The following is a 22,995-nucleotide window of genomic DNA, read 5'->3' on the forward strand; positions in this document are numbered from 1 at the left end:
TTTCTCCCCTTGCCGTATAGGATTCCTCTGTCCAATGGCCTACGGTAATATGGATGCAATATCACTGGTTTTTTAAAGTCCTCCTGACACCAGTTACAACAAGCAACCAAGACTTAAAGATCTTCGCACATTGTCAATGACAGTCTGCTCTCATCTTAGAATGTTTTTCACAAATAAGTGGCAGGAATATGTTTGTTTTATTGCAGAGTACACAAGACATGTTCTCACAAGTGTGGAAATAAAAGGGAAATATTTATTTGCTGGGAAAATTAATCTGGCAAGTTTTCTGAAGAATGTAAACCTTTTTTTTACGACACAGAAGCAAAACAACAGAGAATTTGATATGTAGAAATTTGGAAAACTTTCAAAGATTGAAATCCCCTCTTGCAAATTGAAAATGAGCTTAGTTATAGAAAAGGCCACTCCACTGACCTAGTTTACCTATGCCTCCTTTGTTACCAGATCTGCTAGTGCACACATTCAGATGCACACAAAACTTTCATGTCTTATCCCTCCTTCTATGAGGTAAACTATGTGAGGTAAATTAGTGTGAGACTGATCCAGTTGAGTGGGAATTTGGACCCAGGTCTCAAGAGTCCATGGACAGCAATCTACCACACCCAACTGATCTCATGTTGTTAGTATCTTTCATACATTTATTGCAGCAGATATCTGCACTCTGTGATACGCAAATCCTAATTCAGCCAAGAATCTCCTTGCAGAAGGGATTGGAGGGCTTGAGACAGCAGCATTTGTGAGTTGACAGAAATTTGAATATAGCAACAGCGAAAGTTTGGGGAAGCTGATCACAGCAGCTGTGTGTGCTGATAGAGAGGATCAGGGCAGACCAAAGAAGTCAGAAGATCCAAATAAGTGGATTAGTCACATACCAGAACACACATTACTTATAGTTTTTAACCTCCCGTTGATTTTGGTGTAAGAGTGTTTACTTATGGAGAAAGGGGGAGGGAGCAAACTATGGCAAGTTCTTAAAGAAATGGGAGTGCCTGATCACCTCATCTGTCTCCTTAGAAATCTCTATGTGGGACAAGAAGCTACAGTTAGAACTGGATATGGAACAACTGATTGGTTCAAAATTGGGAAAGGAGTACGACAAGGTTGTATATTGTCTCCCTGCTTATTTAACTTATATGCAGAATCCCAAGACGGAATTAAGATTGCCGGAAGAAGTATCAACCATCTCAGATATGCAGATGACACAACCTTGATGGCAGAAAGTGAGGAGGAATTAAAGAACCTTTTAATGAGGGTGAAAGAGGAGAGCGCAAAATATGGTCTGAAGCTCAACATCAAAAAAACCAAGTTCATGGCCACTGGTCCCATCACCTCCTGGCAAATAGAAGGGGAAGAAATGGAGGTAGTGAGAAATTTTACTTTCTTGGGCTCCTTGATCACTGCAGATGGTGACAGCAGCCACGAAATTAAAAGACGCCTGCTTCTCGGGAAAAAAGCAATGACAAACCTAGACAGCATCTTAAAAAGCAGAGACATCACCTTGCCTACAAAGGTCTGTATAGTTAAAGCTATGGTTTTCCCAGTAGTGATGTATGGAAGTGAGAGCTGGACCATAAAGAAGGCTGATCACCGAAGAATTGATGCTTTTGAATTATGGTGCTGGAGGAGACTCTTGAGAGTCCCATGGACTGCAAGAAGATCAAACCTATCCATTCTTAAGGAAATCAGCCCTGAGTGCTCCCTGGAAGGACAGATCGTGAAGCTGAGGCTCCAATACTTTGGCCACCTCATGAGAAGAGAAGACTCCCTGGAAAAGACCCTGATGTTGGGAAAGATTGAGGGCACTAGGAGAAGGGGACGACAGAGGACGAGATGGTTGGACAGTGATCTCGAAACTACGAACATGAGTTTGACCAAACTGCGGGAGGCAGTGCAAGACAGGAGGGCCTGGCGTGCTCTGGTCCATGGGGTCACGAAGAGTCAGACACGACTAAACGACTAAACAACAACAACAAGGTGCTACTGGAAGGAATTTTTTTTCATTTTGTGATTAATCTAATTAATAATTAATCTAATTGATAAGCCGCACCAACAGGTTAAAGAACAGTTTCTACCCATGGGCTGTGAGGCTGCTGAATGGAAGACAACAACATTGCAGCTGACGTTCGGGGTTGGTGGTCGTACGACAGCACACAGAGTATAACGAGGACTGAGAGATTGGGGGGGGGCTCGTTTAATCTCACTGTAAACAAGTAGTACAGTGACAATAAAGTATTTCTATTTCTATTTTACTTGATTTGCTGTTGAATTTGTAAGTCTTTAAGGTGCCACCAACCTTGTTTTTGCTTCGAAGTAATCTACGTACAGTATTTGAAGAACATGCTTGGTAGAAATAATAGCTTTTTTGACAAGCAATTTAGCAATCAATTCATACAGTATTTCTTAGCCATGCTGTCTAAACCTATCTTCTGACCTGCCCAGCGAAGCCGCATTTCCTTCGGTTGTAAAATCACCGAAGCACAAAAGCCAAGGAAGGAGCTCTAGAGCGGGGATCTCAATGCGGGACCTGCCCGCCTTCCGGCCTCTGCCGCCCGGCACGAGATCCTCCCGGAGGGGGCTGTGAATTGCGGCGGACTCCGACGAATTAGCGCTCTTTATCTCTTAAATCTGATTTTGCTCTAATTATACTCGTGGAGAATGAATTGTGCTTGCTGTAGGAAGTTATATGTGTGTGCCTCTATTTTGCGACAAGTATTTCCCCCCCCCCGCCGATTAACCGCCCCTCCCGAACTGCCTGCGCGTTTCTCCTCCTTTTCTTTAACTGCGGTCCCCTCGGGGGTCTCTTTCTTTATTGGGGGGGTTGCAATTCCAAGGCGTGTTTTAAGCGGCGGTGAGCCGCCTGGGCGCTCTTCTCCCGCGGAGCCCCCGTCCCGTTCTCCCGTCAGCTGTCCCGGCGGCGGCCAAGGCTTCTCCCGCGGCCCCTTCGCCCGGAAAGCCTCGCCAAGAGTTCTCGGCGGCGCGTCGTGAGGGACGAGGAGGCCATTTGCTTATGGAGAGACACGCGCGTCTTCTTCGCCCTGCCACTGTCTCCTCACGCGCCGCCGCCGCCGCCAAGGAGCTTGGGCCGGGCGCCGAGGGAGCAAGCGAGCGAGCGAGCGGCGGCCTGTCAGAGGGCCCCTAACTCGGAGGTCGAGGTGGGAGGGCACAAAATGGCGCTTCTCCGCTGGCCGCCGCGACAGCCCCACGCCCCCTTGCCGGGCTCCCCGCGCGGGAGGAGGGCAGGCAGCGCCGGCGAGAGACCCGCCGCGGCGCCGGCGCCGCCTCCTCCATTAGCAAGCAGGACGCGGAGCTCCCCGCCGTCTCCGCCTCTCCCTCCGCCTCCCCCGCCGGGCCCGCCCTCGCCGCCCGCCCGGTCCTCGGCGTGGCGCGCGCTCGCAAGCCGGCCTCAGGGTGGCGGCCCGCCGGCCAGCCTGCCACATCCGCCGCGGGGAGCGCCTGGCCTGGGCTTTCCCCAGCAGGTGGCAGCGGGATCCCAGGCGCCGCTTCCGCCTCCGCCGCTTGGCCCCTGGCCCCCGCCAGCCGTGGATTCGCAGCTCAAGCCGGCCAAGCTCGCTTCTTCCCTCCTCGCGAGGAGACGCGGCGGGAGAGGGACGGGCGGGCGGACGGGCAGGCAGGCAGGCAGCAGCCCCTCTCCAAAGTTTGGAACTGGGTTGGTGGCGGGGGCGGGGAGTCCGGAGCCAAGTTGCCCCGCTCGCTCCCCGAATTGCTCTTCTTTCTCCGGCGTCTCCCGTTTGTCTCCGGCTGGCTGAAGAGGCGGCCCTTGGTCTTCTGCTGCTGCTGCACCCAGTCCTCTCCCTCCGTCTCTCATCCCTTTTGATTTCTGCCTCCCTCCCTCCCTTCCTCCCCCTCTTCTTTGCTCACACACTATGGAGTTTACGGAGAGGAAGAGAAGCAGGAAATCCCAAAGCTTTAAACTGATAAATCAAGGTAAGGTGTGCGAGTGTGTTTGCTTGCGTGTTGTTGTTTGTGTGATATTTGTGCTTGTCTCTGGGGAGAAGAAGGAGACTTCATGTGCAAATCTATTTCAAGAGAGGAAGAGCAGGATGTTATGAAATATGTGCCATTCCCGTCTTCTGTCCACCTCTCATTATTTAAACTCCCTAATTGTATTAACGCTGGAAGCACTGCGTGTGTGTTGTGCATGTGAGAGGTGGGGGGGGGAGTCTTCTCCTTCTCCATTTTAATAAAATGGACACTTTTTTTTCCTCGGTCGGATGAGACACATAATGATAAAGTTAGGTCTTGTTTCGCGGTGGATGCCCTTTTAAAACAAAAATAAAGGCTCAAATCAGGGAAATAACGAAACATTAATACTCAATGAGAGGTGGACCTATTTCTTTCTTCTTTTTTAAGTACTGAATTCCTATCGGTACGCTTGCTGTCTTCAGCTTTGTTTCTCCCTTTCTTTATGGACCGATTGTGCACAGACACGCATTGAAACGAGGAGCTTGACGAAGGTTGCCTTCATTCAGCACACGCACCCACAACGCACCCCATGAAATGCTACAGGATCGGGCGGGGTGGGGGGCGGGCAGGCAACTTGTCCTTCCTTCCCGTGTGAGAGGCTCCTCGGAAGAGGAATGCGGATCTCTAAGCAGAATAATAGCAGGAAACGTGTAAAAAAATGTGCCCTTTCACTTTCGTCTAAGGGGTGTGTGTGTGTGTGTGTGTGTGTGTGTGTGTGATAGATCGAGAGATCGATCCTTGGTGTTGTATAACAGGTGTTCTCCTTGGGAGGTATGTACTCTATTTCATTTGACTTTAAAACATGGCTGGAGAAGGTCCTTAGCACTGAACGCAAATATCTCCGTGAACTGCGTATGTGCCTTGCATGATAAGTTGAGGGCAGGTAATTTAGAGGGTAGTGCTGCTGTTACTCTTCTTCTTATTTGATAGATAGTTCATCATTAAATAATTCAGACACTCTCCTTTAACTTGTCATTTGTGGTGGAAATTGGATACAGTATAAGATTTCTGAAATAAAGAACTGCTGAGAAGGAATAGATAACGTAAAAGTTGTTTTTCTCTTTTTAAGCCTATGGCAGCACATTTTTGAAGTTTACTTTTTTAACGATAGGGTTGTGCTTACAGCGTGATTGCTGTACTGTTGGACAGTAACAAGCAAAGACTAACGTAAGGGAACTGTCACACAGTGAAAATTGGACTGATTTGTTTCAGAACTTCTTGCCTTTCCAACTATACTTAAGTTATAGTATATAAAAGTAGTTGAACACATACGTTTCCATAAGATAAGATTCAATCAAATAAGTCCTCAGCAATAAGAAGTAAATGCAAATTACGTTCAGTGCTCAGGGGTTAAAATATTCAACCTAGCATTTTATATGACCTCCAGTTCTATAAATGGTGTCTTTTCCCTATTGAAGCTTGTATGTTTCGATTTTTTTTAAAAAAGTAGATGGTGTACAAAGCAATTTTCAAACTTACAATTTTAAAAAGTGTGTGGTTCATCTGACACTTCTGAGCAGATGTTTTTATTTGACTGATATGAGAATTTGTTTCCACTGTAGTTGATATTTCCGTAGCAATAGGCCTGTTCCTTCTGCTCGAATCATAACATCAGTATTAGAGAAGTCTTGTTTGCTGTCATGGATCTGATAGGCCCTGGACTATAATACCCCAGGGAAAGGAGAGTATGACAGGCAAGATACTGCTAATTATTATATTATGTGAAGTTTACTATATATTACAGCTTTTAAACTTAACACTCATGTGACTCAAACTGTTCATGATTTATTCATATTGGATATAGTACTGATTTCCTATTTTGACACAGTAGTTGGGTAGGGTAGTATTCAGCTAAGTTTTACTTAGAGTAGGTCTATTTAAATTAATAGATCTACTCTGAGTAAAACTTAATTGAATGTTATGCATAGCCCTCCTTGATACTTTGACAATTTTATATGTCTGTATTTATTTTTATAACATTTATACACTGCTTCATTATAGAAAACCTCAGAGCAGTTTACAAAAATAATAAAACAATTTAATTATAGGTAAAAACGGTTAAAAACAACTATTTTAAACATTCAATGTGATTACTGCTCATGGAGTAGTATTTAAGATAAAGGTTCCCAGGGCATGTTAAACTGCAGTACCAGCACAGGTTGGAAACAAGCAAAAAAATCACATGAATGGTTGCCACACCAGAAAGAACTGTGTATGGTGGCTCAGTGTCATCATTATGCCAAAATGGTGGCATAGGTAAATCTTTGCTGAAACTTCCCCCCAAATGACTGTGTTGAGTCTTGTCTGTTGGTATTGTCTGTCAGTCTCGTTGCTTGAGTCATAAGTCATACACCCTTATTGTCTTCTGTTGCATTGTTTGAAGCATATAGTCTAGTGACCCTTCTTAAGTATTATAATATGAATCTTTTTTTATTACTGAAACCCAGCCCAAGGGATAGAGTAAAGGATTAGCACTTGTCCCAGCGAAGAGAAGGTATTGCAAGTCTTCTTAGACTCATAATTAATGCAGAGGACGTAATTTCCACAGGTGTGGGGAAAACATTGAGAATGTTTCTGACACCCAGATGAACTTGGAGGTTAAACTTCATAAACCTGAAGAATGTGGTCTCTAAGTAACAGTGTAAGCAACAAGCCATTTTACGAATCGGTGATATTCAGGAGACTCAAATTTTATTTATTTTAGCTGATTAGGGACAAAATGATATAAATGCTAGAAGATTATCTGGAATTCAACCAAGTTTATAGTATCTGTAGTACTCTGCCGTCCTGGAATTCCTGGTTCAATGATTTGTATATGATTGGATTGTAAATGGCTTTAGTTTTAGTGGTAACACAAGCCCAATTGAAATGAATGGAGGTTGTGCAGTCAGTGCCTTGTGCCTTGTGATTTTGATACATTAGGATACTGCATGGTGTCTCCTGTATAACATTCAGCTAGGGAGACCAATGGTGTCCGCATGCCCAGATATTTAGGATCTTGAACCAGGCCCAGGTACTCATCCCTGCAGCTCCCCACCTCTGTGTATGCCCGTGGCACCCTAGTGGGCATTTTGATACTAAAGAATAACAGTATGGTTATTTCAGGCAGGGAACAGAAGAAACTGTCAATTCCAGGGACCCTGGGATCTTTAAATATATACATCTCCTTTTGTGTATAACACTTCCCTAAGACCACATAAATCCTGTTGCAAAAATGTGCTTAGGATTTGGCTGTAAAAATGAGTTAGGCTGTCAGTTTTTGCATTCTCGCTTGGAAATCATTTCCTTTGAAGGCAGTGGGACTTGACTTCTCAGCACATGTGTCCAGAATTAATTTTACACTTTCTTATTCCTAGAACTTAATAAGAGCTAGAGTTTATGTAGTCTTTCTCCTAGACTCTTACAACAACCCTGCAATGCAGGCAATATTCTTATTGCCATGGATGAAAGGCTGAGGTTGGCAGGTAGTGTCTTGCCTAAAGCACCCCCCCAGGTGAATAGATTGCTGAAGTAGGATTTGAACTCAGGGTATACCACTCTTTGCCTTACTCTTATGTTGCTCATATTCTTTACTTCTGCTGTGGCCTTTTTTCTTATGGTGTCATTGTGCAGTGTTAGACCCCCTCCTCTCCTGTGACCCTCCCTTGGTCCACAGCAATGGTTTTTAAAGTGTTAGATGGGCCTGGGTTGGCTCAAGATTGCTTGTCTTGGTTGGGTCAGCAGGCTAAGTGCCAATAATTTAATGTAATGTGCTTGATTTGTAATGCCTTATCCCTTGTGTTTGTGATCACTCCTATGAGGACGATAGCTCTTTTGTGTAACCTTCTTTTTATTCCCTAGGGTCTCTCTCACAGAGACTTCAAAGCATTCTGTGAGGTCATGCAGACTAACACCCTTGATCATTTTTTGATTGCTGGCCTCTGAACTGAGGACGAGTGTGAGCCCTGCTAGAAGAACCATCTGTTTAGTTGTTTTCTTACTTTGAAGAGACTCGGTGCAACCAAGTTTGTGAGCCCCCTGCTGTATAGCAGCGAGAAGAGCAAACATGCAGAATGTGGTGTCTCCTCCATAAGAAAACGTCTTGAGCAGTCAGTCACTCAGGGCAAACTCAGTCATATGAGGATGATAGAATTGTAGGGTTGAGCCAGGTCATCTAGTCATCTCAATGGGGCTTGAACCCATGACACTGAGATTAAAGAGTCTCATGCTCTACTGTCTGAACTATCCCAGTCACCACTAACCTTTGCTGATGAGAGCAGGGATTAGGGACCCATCATTTGATTTCTCTGATATTTTTGCATAGAGGAGATACATTGTTAATAAACTAGTTTTGTTCCGACATTAGATTATACTTCCATTGTATGTAATGGATATTCCTTATACTCCCCACTGTTACTGAAGATTCCTTATTTCTGAATATTTAATCTGTCAACTGCAAGCTTAAAGACAGAGTGTGCTAGCAGTAGTGACAGAAACAAAAGCCAGGAATATAGTCTTCCTATAAATGCCTGCCATAATTCCCTTTTTCCTGCTTGCATATGTACCTGCCTGTTTGTACCTGCATAGGTATTATTACTTATTCATTATGTAAGGAAAAGGGACCCCTGATCATTAGGTCCAGTCATGACCGGCTCTGGGGTTGCGGCGCTCATCTTGTGTTATTGGCCGAGGGAGCCGGTGTACAGCTTCCAGGTCATGTGGCCAGCATGACAAAGCCGCTTCTGGCAAACCAGAGCAGCACACGGAAACACCGTTTACCTTCCCGCTGGAGTGGTACCTATTTATCTACTTGCACTTTGACGTGCTTTCGAACTGCTAGGTTGGCATGAGCTGGGATTGAGCAACGGGAGCTGGGAATTCGAACTGCCGACCTCCTGATCAGCAAGCCCTAGGCACTGATAAAAAGGGAGTTTCTACATTCATTGTATGTATTCAGTTTTATTTGAATTTTTTAAATTAATTTTCATTCGTAGAGCCTGATCTGTTCCCGTTAGAATTCATTGGCAACCTTCCCAGATAAAGGCCAAAGAGCTAAAAGGTTATTCATTGAGCTTCTCACTAATTTTGTCATCAGGCAAGACTTGCAAATTTCTATTTGTCTGTAAGGATGGCACACTTTTCATTTCTGTCAAAATCTCCCATGCATTCTGAAAGACACAGCAAAAGACAAGACTTCAGATAGTTGGTGTCTGCTATATTAATTTATTGTGAAAATGAACACCACAACTGAACCCCCAGACTTAGCTGTTTGCTGAAATATGTAAAATATTTTGGCTAAGTGTCTTCAGCAAAAGCAGAGGGCTTTATTTGTTTTTAGGGAGGGCTGACACAGCGCACGTTTTCATTGACTGATCCAATGTGCATGGAATAAAAAAGCATTGGGATACATTGGGAGATTATGAGATAAAATTGTAACATCGTATTCAGTGTTCATATTTTCCAGATCACTTGAATTCTACGGTAATTCATCTCCCTATTTTTAATTCCAGATTATCATCATGAGGCATACAAGATCCCCGACTATAGTAATGATGTTAATGGGGAAGCCAAAGAAGCGCAACAATTTTATTTAGGTATGTTCTCACGTTGATTAATTTCTAAATGTCACATTTGTGGCAGCAAGCATGTGGGTGGGTGAGAATTACTGCATGCCTATAGGAAGTACTTGCCATTGTTTTATAGGATGTTCTTTTCAAATGTCTTTCTATTTTGCCAATTGCCAGCATATCTTTTATTAACATTTGCTAAAAATGCTGTAATTTGAGACATAAATGTTTATTAGTGTCTACCCACAATGCTAATTATCACTCACCCAGAGAACAAGATGCTGACTATGTAGTTTGCAGCTCTGTGCTCAACCCATTTACATTGCATATTTGCTGGCATGCTTCACTGGCAATAGTTTGTGTAATTGGGGCATTACATCTTTGACATCTGGATAACAGAAATTCAATTTCCAGGAAGCCACTACTTGTTCGGTTTTGCTTTGGCCATGTGTGGGATTAATGTGTTGTCTTAATAGATTGTCCCTTCACCTCTGCAAACATGGCACTTACGGTATCTTAACCGCAGCCAAATTAAATTAAATCAAGTGTCCAAAATGTGTAAAGAAAATAATGAAATATTATTGTCTTCCTAACTGAAGCTTGATAGGACTTTATCAGCGAATTGCTCATAATCGTCATGATTGCCCCTACTATGATTCTGACCCCCTCATAGTTCAAGTGCTCATACCTGCTGTAATGTAGAAGAATCCTAGCTGCTCTTGATTAATCTTATAAAACATATTTACGGTATTTCTTAATGCCAAAAGTTTTAGACAGTTAACCATAAAAGTGCTTAAGTTCTCCTATGGAGAAGAATCAGACACGCTGCAGAATTCAGTGCCTCACTGATGTAAACAGAATTCTTTAATTTCATTCATTGCTTCCACACGGATCCTTCAAGTGGGGCAACAGCTACTCTTACTACACATGAGCTACTTCCCTCCAGTGTTGTGCTGTGGCAGTGGTCTCACAAAGTCCCCTGCTGGGCCTGGTAAAATGGCTGTGTTGGAGAAAGTGTGACTGTCACCAGAGACTCACGTACTGTGACATCACATCAGGGGCATGGTAAGAACCTGTATAGCCATGGTGCTGTTATGCAAAACCACAAAGGTGTATTGGTTCTGTTCTCTGCTTGTGGTTTTAACATTTGAACCATCTTTTTTTACGTCACTTGTGGTAGACCTTTGGCTTTGTCCATAGTGTTAAGGGTTATTTTGGCATAGCATGGCAAGGTGTGAATTTGTTGTACTTTATTTAATGAGTTTCAGATTTCTGTCTCCCCAAAAAGACCTCTCCCCATTGCTAAAAGTTCTTAAGAGTCATCATGCTTATATTGCTTTCCTCTGCCTTCTGTGGAATGCATTGCTTTCCAGAACACAGGGAAACATAGGTCTGCTGTAAACAATTTTTACAATGGTTTTAAACTTGCAATTGAGATTCTGCTTTTGAAAGGTTAATGTAAAAAACTAATTATGCAATCCTGGTAACCAAATGTGTGATGAGACATTTATCTGTGTAATTAACAATGGAGAACTTTATAGTTTCATAAAATTGAATGTTACACTGTGTGCAGTCTTCAATGTGAATTTATTTTGAAGAGGTACAGAAAGCAGAAATGTTTATGGCTGATATAAAGTGGGACTGAAATACCGGTATGCTGTAGTGCAGGTGTCTGTGTGTTTTACTACATTTTTGTTTTGATGAATTAGATTTTGGTAAGACCAATAACTTCGTTTTGCCAGAATAAAATGAGTGAAGTGGGCCTGCAGCAGGGAAGGGCTATATAGTGTAAATGACAGTGAAATTCTATACATGTTTATTAGGAAGTAAGTCCTATAAAGTATAGTGAGGTTTAAAAAGGTAAAGGACCCCTGACTGTTAAGTCCAGTCACAGACAACTCTGAGGTTGCGGCGCTCATCTCGCTTTACAGGCCTAGGGAGCTGGCGTTTGTCCACAGACAGTTTTTCCGGGTCATGTGGCCAGCATGACTAAGCCGCTTCTGGCGCAACGGAACACCAAAACCAGAGCAGCGCATGGAAACGCCGTTTACCTTCCCACCGGAGTGGTACCTATTTATCTACTTGCACCTTTTTTTTTGGCATGCTTTCAAACTGCTGGGTTGGCAGGGACCAAGCAACGGGAGCTCACCCAATCACAGGGTTTCGAACCGCCGACCTTCTGATCGGCAAACCCAAGCTCAGTGGTTTAGACCACAGCGCCGCCTGCGTCCCTCATACAGTGAGGTTTACTGCTTGCCAGGGGGTTGGACTGGATGGCCCTTGTGGTCTCTTCCATCTCTATGATTCTATGATTCTAGCCCTGTTTAGAGAAGCTTTTAATATTTAATGCCGTGTTGTTTTAATATTCAATTGGGAGCCACCCAGAGTGACTGGGGAGACTCAGCCAGATGGGTGGGGTATAAATAATAAATTATTATTATTATTATTATTATTATTATTATTATTATTATTATTGGTCCATTTAGCTCAGTATTGCCTACACTGACTGGCAATGGCTTTCCAGGTCTTTAGGCAGAAGTCTTTCCCAGCCGACCCTGGAGATTAAACCTGGGGCCTGGTGCATGCAAAACAGTTGTTCTGTCACTGAATTGTATTGTAGTTCTGTTTTGCCAAAGGTGACATTTTGGAAATAAGGCTCTTCTTGCTGAATAATAGATACAAGTAACCATTTACCTGTCAGAGTAAATAATGCGTGGGAGGGTTCCCTGACAAAGGCAGTATCAGATGTGTTGGGAACAATACTAGGAACTAAGGAACTTCACAGTGTTAAAACATGTTCTGTACATTAGTTTGATCTATTTCACCAGCTCTCCTATGGAGCTCTGTAAGAAAGATTTCACCAGCATAGGCCACTGAGTTTAAGCTGCTTATTTTATTTATTTATTTATTTATTCAGTTTGCATACTGCCCTATACCCGCAGGTGGTTTAAGCTGCTGGTGCTTCTGATTCCTTGCAGGGAGAGGAGCCCATTTAGATTGGTTTGCCTTTGGAAACTGATGGAGCAAGGTGGTTTCCTTACATTCCACCACGATAGTTTCCAGCCAAAAGGGCTGGCAGATTTGCTGTGCCCTCTTTGATCTGTGGAATGCTGAGGTGGTTCTGTTAACAGACACAATTGCTACTATACATACAGGTGAAACTCGGGAAATTAGAATATCGTTGAAAAGTGCATTTATTTCAGTAATGCAACTTAAAAGGTGAAACCAATATATGAGATAGATGCATGACATGCAAAGCAAGACATGTCAAGCCTTTATTTGTTGTAATTGTAATTATTTGTCGTTAGGCGGGTCAATTATAAATGGAATGTAATTAATGAAATGTAATAGCGATGTTTATTTTTGTATTATTGTATCTATTTGTTTTATTACTGTAGAATTTCCAAAAGAAAGCATTTGTAAAAATGAAAAGAAAAATAAAAAATAATAAGTTGCATTACTGAAATAAATGCACTTTTCAAAGATATTCTAATTTTCTGTGTTTCATCTGTAATATTGTATTGATCTGACCCCTGGCATTCTGGGGAGCTTGTGGTGATGAAACAGTTGCAAAGAGAACTTGAATGCAAGTGGAAGAAGACCCATTTGAAGGCTGATGGAGAATAGAAGTCTTCTCTGCCAGTGTCTGCTCAGTGTCATCCAGTTGAGCCTTTCCCCAGATACTGAGTAGGCTCCCACATTTGGATAATTGGGAGATGAATTGGAACTCCTGGTACAGCCCACTGTGAATTATTTGCCAAGCATTTTCCAGGTAAAAATCATTGTCTTCTGCTTTGATTTGTACTTCTGGTTGACAACAGTATAAATACCAGAAGTTCTTTTAGCACCATTTTGCTGCAATTGCTTAGCTCATTTTTAATTATTGAAGCCTGAGGGTGACATAGTGCTTGGAAAGGGTTGACCTACCTTTAGTGTGCTTGACCATTGGCCCACCTTGGCTGATAACATCTAGCTAAAGGGGAGGTTGATGCCACCTTGTGAGAGGGGATGGCCCATGCTGCCTTGAAGGAAGTTGTTGGACAACTCTTCCTAGGACCTTTCAGATTTGTCCAACTATTGGACATTGGTAATCTTGGCCAGAGCATCTAAATGGGTGCAGAGGCACTACATTTCAGGACATTCCTAGATAACAATGTTTTTAGGACTGAGACTTCCTTGGTTGTACTGGTTGATGACCTTTGCCAGAAAGATAGAGGGATTGTGACCCTTTTTATTCTCTTTGAGCTCTCAACAGCTTTCAGTACCATGGGCTGTGTTATCCTTCTGGATAGCCTGGCATGGATGGGAGTCGGAGATACTGTGCTCTGGTTGCCACTCCTCTCTCATGGGTTAGTTCAAGAGAGCAAAATGGGGGGGATTTTTGCCCAGCACTTTGGCGTTCATTTTACAGTTCTACAGAGTTCATTTTTATCTTCCATGCTATTTAACATCTACATGCTAACATTGGAAATGGTCATACAGAGTTTGCTGATGACCCCCAACCATATTTCTTCTTTTCATTTACAACAGACGAAGTAGTGAATGTTCTAATCTAAACAGTGCTTGAGGCAACTAAAACTGAAGCCAAATCCAGTTAAGATGGGCAGTGTAATTGACCATTGAGATGATATTCAACCTGTATAGACAGACATATACAGGTTTGCATAAGGGCTGTGCACAACACACACACATCCAAGTCCGCCCCATCACTCTGACCTAGGGCTCCCCAGTCAGGCTGACCCACTCTGGGCCAACCCAGGGACCACCCACATTGCCTTGTCACAAATTGGATCAGGCGGTGAAGCTAATGCTTAATTAGGGTAAAAACCTATAATTAAACATAAGGCGGGGGGGGGAGACACTGAGTCTCCCTCTCGCCACCACAGCAGCGGGGTTCAATTATGCAGGGTGCTGCTTCACAAGCGGCCTCTCTGCAGGGAAGCCATTTGCAAGGCAGGACCTGCATCTCACAGGATTGATGCCCTTCACTCAACAGTTGCTGAACACAGACAGCAATCCTGTGGGACGGGGTGTCAGGCAAGAAGGAGAGTCAGGTGGTGTCACGCTCCTCCTACCTTCTCCTGGGAAGTTGCGGCCCGCGGTCAGCATAGCTGCCAAGTTTTCCCTTTTCTCGCGAGGAAGCCTATTCAGCATAAGGGAAAATCCCTTAAAAAAAGGGATAACTTGGCAGCTATGGCGGTCAGGTTGATCTCGGCCTTTTCTGAAGTTTTCCCATCTGATGTCTGTCTCTCCTTCTGGCCTGATGCCTCGCCCCCTGGCACCCCCAGGTCCCCCTGGACCATCTGAACTGACTGCCTCAACCAAGGACTGAATCTCTCTGAGATTCTGAAGAAGTGTGCATGCACACGAAAGCTCATACCTCTCTGAACAGGCACCATTTGGCTCAGGTTTGAGGCCTCTGCCAAAACCAGTGCACAGCCATAGTTCACAGCTTAGGGGTTATTTGCATCCAGCCTTGCATAGGGAAGCACAATAGGCACCTGTAACTCATAGCACATTTTCTTGCATTGGCTGGTATGAGAGCTGTATCCCTTCCTAGAAAGAAATCAACTTGCCAAGGCTAGCCATGCTTTAGTATTAACAAAGGTGTTACACACACATTGCTTCTGGAAAGTCTTTGGAGATGTGGGCTGAACCAGTAGCCATATCCCTTGTTAGCATCTGTTAGAATGAGCATATTACACCTGTATCTTAATTGGCTTCCAGTTTGTTTCTAGGCACAATGGTCTGGGCACATAGCTGCCAAGTTATCCCTTTTTTTAAGGGATTTCCCCTTATGCCAGGCATGCCCAACAGGTAGATCGTGATCTACCGGTAGATCATTGGATATCTGCAGTAGATCACTGGTAGATCATTGGCTCCCCCCCCCAAAGAAGCTGAACAACTGTGGCTCCCCTAAAAAAAGCTCAACATTTTGTTGTTGTTGTTTAGTCGTTTCCGACTCTTCGTGACCCCATGGACCATAGCACGCCAGGACCATAGACCATAGACCATGGACCAACATTTTACCTCCTCCCTGAAAAAACTCAACAACTTTGACCTGAATCCCCCCCCCCAAAATCGGTCTTCCTCCTTCCTAAAAAAAGTTCAACAACTTTGACCTGAACCACAAAGGGGGGGGGGGTAGATCACTGCCAGTTTTTAACTCTGTGAGTAGATCGCAGTCTCTTGGGAGTTGGCCACCCCTGCCTTATGCTGAATAGGCTTCCTCGTGAGAAAAGGGAAAACTTGGCAGCTGTGTCTGGGCATGGTCAGAAAGTGAGGCTCTTCTCCTGGTGCCTCACCTTCAAATATGAGGTGAGTGACCAGCAAAGGCAGTTTTTTGCTTTCTGACTATAGAACTCGATCCTAAGGGTTATTTGCCTGACACTTTCCCCCTCTGATATGCCAAGTTAAGTCTGTGTTTTTCACATAAGATCCTTTTTTATTCTAGCGGGTTTTGTGCTGACATTGTTGTGGGTTTATGATGGTTTTACTGCTTAGTTTAGAATTAGTTGTTTTGCTTTTGTTTAATGACTCCCAGCATTCTCTTTGGTTTTTATCTGCTGTTCGGTGATGTGTTGATTTTCTTTTTACCTACTGCTTTATGGCTTATTTATTAATATTGTATTTTAGTAGATCCGTTGTCATTGATTACTTTTGTAGTTATTTTCAATACCATTTGTTAGAGAAGTGGCCTAGAAATATTCTAAATAAATAATAGTATCAGTAGAACATTAACGGGACCCAGAAAATGTGGAGCCCACTTTCCCCTACCTGGCTGCTGCAAAGGGACAGGTGAGACAAGTGCATCACCAGCCCACCTTTTTATTGGCTTGGCTGTGACCAATGGATATAATGTGCACAGTCTGAGACAGTCTTGCTTATTTGCATTCCCTCCCCTTGCCTCTTTTGAATTACAGTCATACCTCGGTTTAAGTATGCCTCAATTTGAGTACTTTCAGTTTAAGTACTCCATGGACCCGTCTGGAACGGATTAATCCACTTTCCATTACTTTCAATGGGAAAGTTCGCTTCAGGTTAAGTACGCTTCAGGTTAAGTACAGGCTTCCGGAACCAATTGTGTACTTAAACCGAGGTACCACTGTACAGTTTAACATAAGTACATCAGTTCAGTGGTGATGCTGATTATGATAATATAACCATTCTGCCCTTCCTAAGCAGATAAGAACATGAAAATAACAAGCTGGATCCAGCCAATGGGCCATCTAGTCCAGCATCCTCTTCTCACAGTGTGCAACCACAGTGAGCAGAAAAGAGCACAAGAACACTCTCCCTTCCTGTGGTTTCCAGCAACTGGCATTTGGAAGCATTGCTGTGTCTCCAACTTTGGGAGTAGAGCATAGCCATTGTGGCTAGTAGTTATTGACAGCCCTCTGCTCCATGAATTTGTAATGGGTTGTATACATACCTTCATCCAGATGAGCAGAACTCTCAGCAAACAGCACCTTCGCATCTAATCTGCATTAAGCTTCAGCTTGTTTGCCCTCATTAATACCAGATCAGCCTCCGGATGCAGGTTTTAAAATATATAACCTTTCCAATAAAATGTTTAGGGCAGCTCACAACAAACATTAAAATACAATAAACAACAAATCAATAATAGCCACAAATAGAGGGCAGAGCCATCAAGTATGTAGCTCAAAGCCACAGTTTCATTTGCCAGGAGCAGACCTCCTCCAGCCCCATGCTGGTGTAGCGTAGTCGCTAAGAAATGGAGCCACCATCTAGGAAGTCCCTGGTGTTCTTGCCTCAGCTATGAACGCCCAAGGTGGCCTTAGGCAAGCCACATTGGTAATATAGGTATAACAATACTGACCTACCTTACAGGGTTGTTGCACAAGACAGTGTATGTGAAGTGTTTGAACAGTTGAAAGAGCTATACAGATGTTGAGTATTACAGTGGTACCTCACAAGACGAAGTTAATTCTTTCCACGAGTCGTTTCGTGTTGCAATAATTTCGTCTTGCGAAGTGCGGTTTCCCATAGGAATGCATTGAAATTTAATCAATGCGTTTCTATGGGGGGGGAGAGCAAAAAAGGCGCTGACTCACCCGCCATGGCCGCTCTGGAGGTTTTTAAGGCTCTGGGGAGGGGGAAGCAGGAGGAGGGCCAGGGAGAGGCTCCCTCCCTCCTTCCCCAGCAGCCGGACCCTCACGCCCAACCAGACAGTCGGCCCGTTTGCGCGCAGGCAGGCAGGCAGGCAGGCTTAAGCTGAATGAGAGGGGATCTGGCTGCTGCGGAAGCTGGGCGGCGGAAGCATGAGGCAGCTGGCCTCCTGGCGGCGGCGGAAGCGCGAGGCGGCTGGGCTCCTGCTTCGTCTTGCGAAGTTTTTTATGGTATGGCCATAGAAAACTTCGTCTTCTGAGTCTGCCAGAAAATCGCAACACGTTGTCGTATTGTGATTTTTTTCGTGCCGCGAGGCATTCGTCTAGCGAGGTACCACTATATTGTTGTCACCCACACAGAATCTTCCAGGGAAATCCCCATAGAGTCAATCTAGCTAAGAGCTCCATCCATGTTCACTACTCTCCACAAAAGAGTACTGTAACAGGGACAGATTAATAAAGGGACAGATTAACAAAGGGCGTACAATATATTAAAGGGTCCAGATATGATTCAGAAGGGCTCCTCATTTCTGCTTCGACAGTATTTATGCTGCTTATGATGGTGGATTTCTGCAGATCACAGTAGACTCGTTTCTCCCTAGATCTTCCCCAGCACTTCTATCAGATTCCAGAGGCGTTTTGTTTGTTTAGTCCAAGTATATGGAGAAAAATACATGTGTCCTGCAAGGAAGTGACTTCAGTGTAAAAAATTCATTTTATGTGAATGCTGTCTATTTTCAATATCCATTTCCACTCAAGCTTAAAATGCTACAGACTTTTCCTACTGCTAATGAAATGTATTTGCATGCCTCAGTGGGCAAAATGGCAACATTCTGCTCCAAACATGCACACATTCAGTGTGAAATAAGCACAGTCATAAATAAAATTAATACTCAGATGATGCCGAGTACATAATTGTTTTTAAATGTGCAGAGTTGTCATTAGAAACAGTGGCATTTTTCATATAAATTTTTCCTTTTCACATTCTGAATTGCTATGCATCAGAGACTGGCTATAATATCTGTGGATATTAAATAGGCAGGTATTAAATAAAATGTTACATTTTCTTTTATTATTAATTTTGTTGTTATTTTGTCTTCTCCATCATTATAAAATTCCTGTGAACTAACAACTCGCTGCTATGGCTTGATCCTATGAGGGGCTAAATTCTAAGTTCTCAAGCTTGATACAGTAAATCAGTAAGCGGTTAATTGTGCAAACAAGTAACCCATTCAGAGTCTAGGCCAGGCTCAGTGCAAAGAACCTCTCTTTGATTTCAGAGTAGGTGAGTAGAAGGGATTGGTTTTAGTCCTCTGTGTTTTGCTGCTACTTCCAAGGGCCAGTACAGTTGTAAAATTAAGTGGTGTTAAAGGACTGGAGCCTACTGTTTCCCCTCATATTTATAAATCCTGTGCCCAGGTTCAGTGTTATACAGTATCTGACTTGCTAACCCTTTAATTCCCCCACAATTTTGGAGAGTGTGTGTGCTCCTGTGGCTCTGTTCTTCTTGCTCCACGTTGTTACATTTGCAGTAGCCTTAATGACTTTGGTGCAAGCTCTCCAGAAAGGTGATTTACATTTGTTTCTTGTAATGAGAATAGAGTACTTTTTATGAGCTATGACATTTTAAGCAGGTTTTATCAAACTGTTTTATCATCACTTACTGTACATCCCAGCAGCTGTGGCATTGAGGCAATACTTGATAATTTGAACTAAGTTAAATGGTTCTGTGAATATATATTTCAACTCGTATGCAGACTCAAACATATACTCTCTATGTTGTAGGTGATCATGTATTTAGTATCATATCTGCATAGCATGCATGGCAACAAAATAGTGTGTGTGCAATGGCAATCGGCATGCATTTCAGAAAGTAGATATCCTCAAAGTCCTCTGAAATGTAGTAATATGTATCATTACCATTTTTGCTAATTTACTGTGATAACTGTGTCTCTGTTTTCTCTAGGAGATGAAAGCCGGGAAATTAAAAAACAAATTACAGGGATGAGAAGATTACTGAATGACAGCGCTGGAAGAACATATCAGCGAGTTGGCAAAGAAGGAGAAAAACTGAAGGAAGAACCCCAGGACTTAGATTTGGCCTGGGCTCAGCGCCTCAACCCCCCTGCAGAAACCCAGGCAAACCTCCACCCAACTCAGAGTGGTACTTGGAATGAATTATCCCCCCAGATAAGCCACTATTCAGGGCAATATGGAACTCGGTCCAAAACCTTCCAGAATCAAGCAAGAACCGTAGGTGCAAATGGTATGATCCACATTTATACCTTTAAACCACTGCTTATTTGTTTTGTTCTCTTAAAAAAACGAGTGCTGAGTTACTTGGATAAAATAATTGGCCATTATGTTAGAAACACAAGAAGCTTCCTTATATTGGCTCATCTCGGTGTTGTCTATCCTGGCTGGCAGCAACTCTGCAGGGACTCCAGGGATTGAATCTGGGACCTTCTGCATACAAAGCAGATACAAATTCAAAGAAAGTTGTATGATTGTCTACTGTAAAAAGTTAAGGTTTTTATGTTTGGACCAAGAGCTGATCTTAAACCTCTTTAAGATGTTTTCTTAGGTACACTGAAAATGCATTTTATATTAAGGCTACAAAGAGTATATCATAATGATAGATTAGTCCATAGGTAGGGAATCTGTGAGCTTCCAGATGCTGGTGAATTCCAACTCCTATCAGCCCCAGACAGCCTGGCCTGGAATGATCAAGTCCAGGTTCCCCACCCCTTCTTTAATTCATGAATGGCCAACAAGTAAAGACATTTGTGGCTCATAATTGGGGGCCTGCCTCCTCCATGCCACACTTCTGCCTGTCTGTGGTTCAGTGGACTACAGGGGGAAATATGATACGCACAAGAGGGTGCTTTCATGTGCTTGGAATGACATGCGCTTGTTGCTGGACTTGGCATATGGCTTGCTGGTTACCGCCACTGTTTTAGTTGATTAATTGTAAGATGTGATTTGCTTCTGGCACTTAGCAATAATATTTCCATTTCATAACTAGATATAGCCTTCTTTTACTTGGTCAAAATTAATTTATATCATAGAAAGAAGTTGCCTTGCCTTTGAGGTTTGTATTGATTGTTGCAATTATAGATGGGAATTGTGAATGTGCACCCACAAAATCCACCTTTCAAAATTAATTGGTTTTGACTATGCTATTAATAATTCCACTTGCAGTGTTGGTTGCATGTATGTAGACAAAGACATTGATGTATTCATCACTTGTAATAGATGCAAACATTCATCACTTGCATCTATTACATCAATGTGTGTATTAATTTTCAGTTGTGCAGAAGAGGAAACAATACTGTCCCTTTTATGTTCAGTTTCATTTCTGTTAGTGCATTGGCTCAGATTGAACACAGGAAGGATAGTACTACAGCATAGTACAACTATTTTTTTCTTAACTGTATTATGTTTGTTTGCTTTGAAATGTGGAAAATGCAGTACGGGTACCCCCCACTTAGGGGTTACATATGGGGCCTCATGTGCATAAGGAAAGAGGGGGTACCCTTTAAACACCCTCTTAGCCAATCCATACTGTCAGGGGATTGTTGCGGCTACCCCTGAGTAAATACGCCCAAGTCCGTTATGTCTTTAACAGTTTTATTGGGCATAGTATTTACAGTGCAGAGATAGCGGAAAACATGATCCCCTAGTCACTCGCAGAATCTGGCAATGGCGCCCTTCTGCTCCGGGGCCAGCATAAAAGCTTGGGCACCCTGAAAAGCCGCCCTCTAACCTTGTGTTTGGGTGCGCGCCTCCATTCGGGCACCAGAAGCAGCTGTGCTCCCTCTCCTACTTGTTGGCAGAGCAGGGGCTCTGGTACATCGCTGAGCCGTGCCTCCTCCATTCCACTCCTGCCCTCATTTCCTCCACCTGACCCGTTGCTGCTGCTGCTCTCGCTAGGCGAAGTGCTAGTCAGGATGATGGGGGGAGGCTCCCTGTAGGGAGGTCCCCTGACACATACCAAAACTGCTGTATCCAAAAATACCCACAACTAGAACTGAACCTCTGGGACCAGCAGGAGGCTGGAGGACACGTGGGAAAGAGGCTGCTGCTGCTGCACTACCCCACACATCAGCTGTTAGGCGGGGAAGCTGAGCAGCATTAAAAAACCCCTCCTGCACCTCCAGTCTCTTTGGGGCTTCCTCCGCCCTCACTGACATCCTCTTTGGGCTCCAGGTAAGGTTTCCCCGTGGGTGGGTTCTCTCTCCCACCATTTCTTTGCTTGAATTGAATTGTTTAATTGTTTCCCAGCACTGCTTGTGTAACACGGTTGCATGCAAGCAGAACACATGTAAGTGGGGGGCGCCTGTAATGTGTTTTCAGCCATATGGCTGCTTTCTTAAGGTGGTGAAGCAAGAGAAGAGTTCCATGAGCTGAAAGTGTTTAGGTTTTGAATTGTTTCTTGTCTTTGTGTGGGATCAGATGCATTCCTTCAGGGTAGCTGGTGCTCTCATCCTGGGACTTGAGTCCAAAAAAGTGGCTAACATCAGCAAGGCTACCTTCTCCTGCTGTGGCAGTGACGCGCCATTTAATGAGCCTTTTCCTCTGAAGACAGAGAACTGCTCCTCTCCAGCACTGAGTACACACACTGTACCCAGCAACAGGGGCAAAGAGCAACCCAGTTATTGTGCAGCATTCCTCCTTTCCTGGAGAGAGGGGGGGGCAGGCTATGGTCTTTGAATTGAGACCTGTGGGGCAGAGTCTGTACAAAGGATCAAATGTGTTCGTGGCATGCTTTAACTGACTGGGCAAATCCTGTTATTGGGCAGAAATGTCTTCACAGGATAGAGAAGACAAAGGAATAGAAGGGAGGTAATAATAATAATAATTAATTTTTATTTATACCCTGCCCTCCCTGGCCAAAACCGGGCTCAGAGTGGCTAACATCAAATGTATAACACGTTAATGTGGAAGGAAGCAAGTAGCAGCAATGCCAATGAACTGTAATACTGTACAGTATTTAGCATTTATAGAGCTTTGAAGTAATGTGAAATGTTTCCCATTACAACAGCCTTTGCCAACCATGTGTCCTCTAGATGTTTTGAACTACAACTCCCATCATCCCCAGCCAGCACACAGACCTGGCTGGGGATGATGGGAGTTGTGGTGCAAAGCAGCTAGAGGCACCAGAATGGCAAAGGCTGCTTTACAAGAAGACTGCAAGGTGTGTGAGGCAAGGTTTAAAGTCAGCAGGCCAGTGGAAGCCCCTTGTGTCTCCCTGAGTCTGCTTGTTTTTGGATTCATTCCTGAATTGCCCCTTTGCACAGACAGAGTCCCTTAAGGCA

At 43.7% G+C, this 22,995-nt stretch overlaps 1 protein-coding gene across 3 annotated transcripts in view; it reads left to right on the forward strand.

The window, feature by feature from the left end:
* Nucleotides 1-3,644: 3,644 nt before the first annotated feature.
* BEND7 (BEN domain containing 7) overlaps nucleotides 3,645-22,995 on the forward strand; it is a 51,313-nt gene continuing 31,962 nt past the window's right edge. Inside the window, exons 1-3 of one of the 3 annotated variants that reach the window (XM_035127127.2) lie at nucleotides 3,649-3,963; nucleotides 9,492-9,575; nucleotides 19,644-19,943. In XM_035127127.2, coding sequence (XP_034983018.1) covers nucleotides 3,903-3,963; nucleotides 9,492-9,575; nucleotides 19,644-19,943 — 445 coding nt within the window. In that variant the 5' untranslated portion in view covers nucleotides 3,649-3,902. The other 2 variants (XM_060279476.1, XM_035127128.2) reach the window with 2 other exon arrangements.

The sequence above is a fragment of the Zootoca vivipara genome, chromosome 10 (genome assembly GCF_963506605.1).
Source record: "Zootoca vivipara chromosome 10, rZooViv1.1, whole genome shotgun sequence".
In the NCBI taxonomy this organism is placed as follows: domain Eukaryota; kingdom Metazoa; phylum Chordata; class Lepidosauria; order Squamata; family Lacertidae; genus Zootoca; species Zootoca vivipara.